Genomic DNA, 6922 nt, shown 5'->3' with positions numbered 1-6922 from the left:
TGAGAGTTGTTCACGAGACACTTGTTTGTCCTGAGCAATGCTGCTCTCACAAGGCAGATGCGGTCTGATGTTATGCAGGAATGAAACACGAGGTAGTACTGACAAAATGAATCATAATTTATTAGAGAGAGAGAGAGAATACACATCTTCCACACTGAAATCAACTTTCAGACGATTCTCAAACCGGGAACCACAGGCTTCTCTGTCTGCTCCTACAGAGAGGAATAAAGAGAGAGGGGGAATAAAACAAAAGATAGATGAAACCGTGATGGACAAACAGGTTACTACAACTCAAGTTTCGTAACTAGTTCACGCACAGACAGACGCGCACACACAGGCGCGCGCGCACACACACGCAGACGCACACACGCAGACGCACACACGCAGACGCACACACGCAGACACGCAGACGCACACACGCAGACACGCAGACGCACACACGCAGACACGCAGACGCACACACGCAGACGCACACACACACACAGAGAAACTCACATTAGGTCGTCTTTACTTTAGTGACCTTCACATTAGCTTCTGCGTTTTTGATGGCTTCTGTTCTGAGCTGAGGTTTCAGCGCAGACCGCACGACCCTGGCGCAGATCGCAGAGTACCGAATGTAGCTGAAATGACACCAGGGGAAGGAAGGTCAATACCTGGCTACACACATGATCCGGAACAGGAACCGTGCACATCACATCAATGTAGCTAGGATTTATCTAGGCGAGCATTATAGTAAACTGAAACAGCTTGCTCGGTTAGCCGTGCAGACGCTCAATGTTTCTAAGTACAAAAGGAAGCAGCATTTCACAGTCAAACGTCAATCTACATTACAGCGGGGATAAAGTTTCTGATACGGACCTGATCCCAGCTTGCCGCCAGTAGGAAACCATTTCTGTCAAATGTGGTAGAGAAGGTAAAACCTTCAGCGATGATATTTCCCAAGGACAAGGCCAACACGAACCGGAAATAACGCACTCTACTCGGCGGCTTCTTCTTCTACTGCTGCTGCTGCTGCTTCTAAGGTTTATTGGAGGTTGGCAAATCAGCGTTGTGATGCATTACCGCCACCAACTGGACAGGAGTGTTGAGCACCTAATGGAGAGCAGGTTATATATTTCCCCTTGTGCTAGACCAGTGGTTTTCAAAGTGGGGGCCGCCAGGGGGCGCCCGGGGGCCTCAACAATTTGGTGTGAAAAATAAATAAATGTATGTTTTCTCTTTCTCACTCTCAGACAAACACACACACACACACACACACACACACACACACACACACACACACAATAAATTCCTAATGTAATGTGATGTAAAGATGTGGGATGTAATTATTAATAAAAAGGGGGATATATTCAGAAGTCTATTTTTAATGTGTTTTAAAGACATCTTGCAAAAGGGGGGCCTCGGTCAAATTTTAACGCCGTGTGTGGGGCCTTGCCCTGGAAAAGTTTGGGAAGCTCCGTCCTAGACCACTATTTAGAAGACTGCATTGTAATGTTGCTTACATCCATATTGTGTAGCTTTTCTTTAAGTTTTGATCTTTAGTTTTCATATGCTGTACAGTGAAGGAGCACCTGTTCCACTGCATCTGCTTGGCTGCAATATATGCACTGTCCTGTTTTCATGGTTTCCTATTATAAATAGTGACGGATTTAGACCTGAATGCCCTAGTCTAAGACGAGTCATAATGGTATCCTGTTTTTGTTTATTATAGACTATCCTCTTTGTATTAACTTGCTTTTGAATACTGTACCTTGAATACTGGTACAGAATACAAATACCTCAAAATACCTTTTGAATACTGTACCTACTGAACCTTCCTTTGAGTTCTCTGTCCCATTTATCGTGCTTCTTCATTTTAATATATGCGTTTTTACTTAGTGGGACCTGTATATCAATATTTAGGTATCTTAAAGCTAATACAGTTTCATTGCCTTGCGCTCCCCACATGTGCTGGTACCCATATAAATGACAGAATTAACAGGGCAGTGGTCGCTCAGTGGTTAAAGGCTATGGGTTACTTATCAGAAGGTCAGGAGTTCATGCCCCTGCACTGCCCTTAGGCCCTTACTCCACACCGGATAAGGGCGTCTGCCAAATACCTTAAGTGTAAATGGTGTGAATTCTGAATAAACTTGCAAGAATTTCATATATCTTGTCTTGATGAATATTGAGAGGCTTGCTAAAGCTGAGCGAGAGTCAGTACGTAATACCACATTTAGTGGCCGAACATTCTCACCCCACTGAAGGCCAACAAGATTGCTATCAATTCTGTTGAAAAGCCAGATATATAATTTGTTGTCCTGTTCTTCCTACTGTTGTTAAATTTCGGAATGTATACCACTGAAGCTGTGTAACCTGATCTAGGATCCTTGGAACTGTAAAATGAAATCTGTAAAAATGTGAAGTGCTGAAAAATATACCTGATCTAAATGTTGTTTAATAACAATTTCTTGAGAGACTTGAGGCATAGGAAATAATCAGGGGGGGGGGGTATTTAATATAACAACCGCAGGACTGACTGTAATATCCATAATGCCTATATTCTGAGCATCCCTGGAGGCAGTCCACCCAAAGCTTCTCATTCTGTTATCTCCATGCTCCCAACATTCCTCCAACACTTTCAGTACTGGGTGTACTTCAGAGTGTCCTTTCAGGTTAGTCCAATATACAATCGCTAATTAAAGTCTATGGAGATCTAATGGTGTCCCTCTTCTTACTGGGCTGGAATTGAGGAAGATCTGAAAGTTCCATAGCATATTCTTAAAGCTTGTGTCTGAACAGCTTCAATCTTTCAAATTTATTTGATGTTGCAGACCCATACACCATGCTCCCATAATCTAAAGAGGACCTAATTAATGCACAGTATATCCGTTTTAAAGACTGACGATTAACACACCACTCAAAATACATTTATGCCTTTTTTTTACATTTAGTTATAAACTTCTTATCATGTATAACAAAGGTCAGCTCAGAATCCATCCATATTCCGAGGGATCTTATCACTGATACTTGTTCCAGTATCTGGCCATACATTTTCAAGTTGTAATTTTTGGTCTAATTTTTCTTTTTGTGTAACACATTACCTGAGTTCTGGCCACAGATAACTGGAAAATTCCACTTATTGGCCCACTTTTCCACTTCATCAATTGCTGTCTGCATACTTCTTGTTACGTCTGGGATATTATGCCCACTTTTCCATATTGCACCATCATCAGCATATAATGATCTCCCACAATCTATTTTGATTCGATTGAATACATTATTTAACCTTAGATTGAATAGTACTGGACTATATACACTACCCTGTGGGGTACCATTATGTGATGAATATGTTTTAGAGTATGTTGTTCCCACTCTAACCTGCACTGTACGTCCAAATGAAAAATCCATAATCCAATTATACATTCTCCCTCCTATTCCCATAGATTCCAGTTTAATTAAACGTCCCCCTTTACAAAAGCATGCTGTATGTTTTTTCAAGATCAAAAAACACACCCACCACCACCATGTCTTTACCTGGTTTTCCTATGGGCACGATCACTCCATGTTTCCATGAAGGAGGCAGTCTGCCTGCATTCCATATCTTATTAAAAAGACATAGTATAACTTCCAATGACTTTTCTGATAGAGATTTAATCATGGAATAACATGTGTCATCTATTCCTGGAGATGTTTGTTTGGCTCCCCTTAGAGCTCTGTTTAATTCACACAAAATACATAGAGAATTCTGCATCAAGGGTGTCAGCGGAAGGCTTTCTTTTGACCATAATTTCTGGGTTCTCTCTAACACTACTGTATGTTCTCTATATATTTTCATTTCTTGTGATATATTAGTAATACTATGAACTCTCACAAGGATTTCAGCTAACAGTTCTGCTTTTTCTCCATTATTTAAGAGTGGTAAACTATTGCTTTTGTGAATTCCTCCCAACTTCCTGATCATACCCCACATCTCTACCTATAGAGTTACAAAACTGCATCCAAATATTTCTTTTTAGCAGTTTGGATTACTCTTCTTACTTCTGCCTGTGCTTTCTTATACATGATAAAATCATCAAATGAATTTGACCTCTTAATCTTCTTGAATGCTTTATTCCTATATTGTATTGCTTTACTGCATTCTTCTGTCCACCAAGATACTGCTTTCTTCCTTTTTTCCTCTTTCTATTTTCCATTTGTCTCCTCTGCAGATCTATTCAATATTTCACATATCTACTTATTAATTTCTTATATACCCTGTATATCCCTGTATATACCCAAATACTGTATATCCGAATCTTGCAACCTTATTTCATGTAATTCTTTCAATCCCTCCAAGTTTGCTGTTTTAAGCGTCCACCTAGGGATGATTTCCTCTACTGTTTCTGTGAGATTCATACCTATTTTACAGAAAATAATAAATGATCACTACCCATTGTGGTTTCATCACAAACATCTCACACACATATAATTTCCTAAGCTTCTGTTACTAATGTTAGGTCTATTGCAGAACATCTACCATGTACAAATATTCTTCCCCTACCGACTTCTTGTTTCTCCAAACCAATTTTTATGACAAACTCCTCGTTTCAGCTGAGCAACTGACATATTGTGATTCTTACCTATGAATTCATATGAGAAAATATATATTTGAAGTATATTTCCATTGATTTAAAAAAATAATAATAATTGCACACCTGGGTGACTAGGAACAGGAAATTGTTCAACCATGACTTCCTGTTTCACGGCTATAAATATGAGGTAACACACAGGCCAAATTCCCTTGGGCTGAGTCCGAAATGGTGTACTACCCTACTACACAGTAGGTGAAAAGCAGTAAGCCAGAAGGGCAGTATGTCCGAATTCTCAGTAGGCGAGAAATATTTTGAGATTTTGCAGTATGCAACCGATGGACGCTATGCAAGTCAAAAATCCATAATGCGACGGGACTGGTGCGGACAAACTCAGGAAAAAAAAATTGCGGAAGACAGCGCATCAGCTCTTTTTACGTATTAAATGTATTAATACCCAAATAAACTGTTAACCCTTTGAAGGTTTAAACAAGAAAACATTTGTCACAGCGTTTGAAACATTTTTGTGATCTCTATCATGCCTTAGCCGGCCAAGCTAACGGCAACGATTACCTCAGCCTGTTAACACCGCCCACATTAAATTACTAATTCAGTTAAATTTCCTGATATTTGCAGTTTTGCATTTTGCCATTAGTGCAGTTGCTTTAATCTGGTGGTCCCTTTAAGATTTTTGTTTTTGTGATGACATCGAAGGCCACATGATAATGAAAATGCCATGATAATGGCGGTTGTAGTATGTCCAGGACTGTAATCATATCTACACACACATACTGATTAGTGTATACTGTTTCAACGGCCATGCAGTAGGTATTCTCACAGCACATGATTTCGGACATTCAAGGAATATAGCTGTGATGTGCAGCAAAACGTTGTTGAGCTTCACACAATGGGGCGTGTCTATAAGAAAATAGCACAAGCATTGAAAATGTCCATTTCCACCATCAGGGCAATAATTAAGAAGTTCCAGTCAACTGGAAATGTTATGAATCGACCTGGAATTGGACGCGTGTCTATATCGTCTCAACACACTGTGAAGAGGACGGTTCGAGTGGACAAAACATCTCCAAGGATCACAGCTGGAGAACTGCAGAAGTTAGTTGTGTCTTGGGGTCAGAAAGTCTCCAAAACTACAATCTGAAGTCACCGACATCACCACACGCTGTTTGGAAGGGTTTCAGGAAAAAAGCCTCTAGTCTCATCCAAAAACAAACTTGAGCGTCTTCAGTGTGCCGACAATACTGGAACTTCAAATGGGATCAGGTTCTATGGTCAGATGAAACCAGAATAGAGCTTTTTGGCAGTAAACACAGAGGTGGTTTTGGAGCACACAGAGAGGTAGCCGTGTGGAAAAGTACCTCATGTCCACGGTTAAATATGGAGGTGGATCTTTAATGTTTTGGGACTGTTTTTCTGCCAGAGGACCTGGACATTTTGTTAGGATACATGGCATCATGGACTCCATCAAATATCAACAGATATTAAATGAAAACCTGACTGCCTCTGCCAGAAAGATTCAAATGGGCCGTGGTTGGATCTTCCAGCAGGACGATGATCCAAAACATCATCAAAATCAACACAGAAATGGTTTACTGACCACAAAATCAAGGTCCTGCCATGACCATCCCAGTCCCCTGACCTGAACCCCATAGAAAACCTGTGGGGTGAACTGAAGAGGAGAGTCCACCAGCGTGGACCTGAAATGTGAAGGATGTGGAGAGATTCTGTACAGAGGAACGCTCTCAGATCCCTCGCCATGTATTCTCCAACCTCACCAGGCATTATAGGAGAAGACTCAGAGCTGTTATCTATATGACTAAAAGTTTACCAACTGTAAACTTTTTTTTTCCATAAAGGATTATCTTATAATGATCTGTTTTGGAGTATATCTGTGTCCTTTTATTGCTAATAAAAATATTTTTGTATTTGCCGATTTTGTTCCATTTTCTCAAGGACGGTCAGTTTTTAGTACTTAAAGATGCACAATATAGATATTTTTTTATTTACTACAACGTGTCAATTTTATGTGTCATTTGGTAGAGTGTATCACCATTATTAATAGGCACTGTTTCAAAGAGGATCAAATGTTTTCTTGTCCAAATATGAAAAACAACAACGACAACAATTTCCATGGGTTGTACTTATTTTTCACATGACTGTAGGTGAACGGAAACAGAGGCCTGCTCTCCTCAGCCAGAGGAAAGCTAAAAAAGGCAGAAAAGTGATCAATTACAGTAAAGCAAAAGCCATATCACCCTGCAGCACTCAGTTGGTTTCCCACTACAGCGAATGCAGGGTTGAGCCTGGTCAGTACCTGGATGGGAGACCTCCTGGGGAAAAGTAAGGTTGCTGCT

At 40.4% G+C, this 6922-nt stretch overlaps 1 protein-coding gene across 1 annotated transcript; it reads right to left on the bottom strand.

Moving 5' to 3' along the window:
• Positions 1-96: 96 nt before the first annotated feature.
• On the bottom strand, positions 97-1018 carry atp5f1e (ATP synthase F1 subunit epsilon). The gene is made up of 3 exons (XM_017481095.3): positions 859-1018; positions 496-620; positions 97-212 (listed from the first exon to the last, which is right to left on the bottom strand). Exons 1-2 carry the CDS (start codon positions 888-890, stop codon positions 497-499), a joined length of 156 nt encoding a protein of 51 aa, XP_017336584.1. The 5' UTR covers positions 891-1018; the 3' UTR covers positions 97-212; position 496.
• Between the last annotated feature and the right edge of the window lie 5904 nt (positions 1019-6922).

The sequence above is a fragment of the Ictalurus punctatus genome, chromosome 12 (assembly GCF_001660625.3).
Source record: "Ictalurus punctatus breed USDA103 chromosome 12, Coco_2.0, whole genome shotgun sequence".
NCBI lineage: Eukaryota > Metazoa > Chordata > Actinopteri > Siluriformes > Ictaluridae > Ictalurus > Ictalurus punctatus.
Note: the sequence above shows the minus strand (reverse complement) of the source record. Positions and strands in the feature narration are given on the sequence as shown.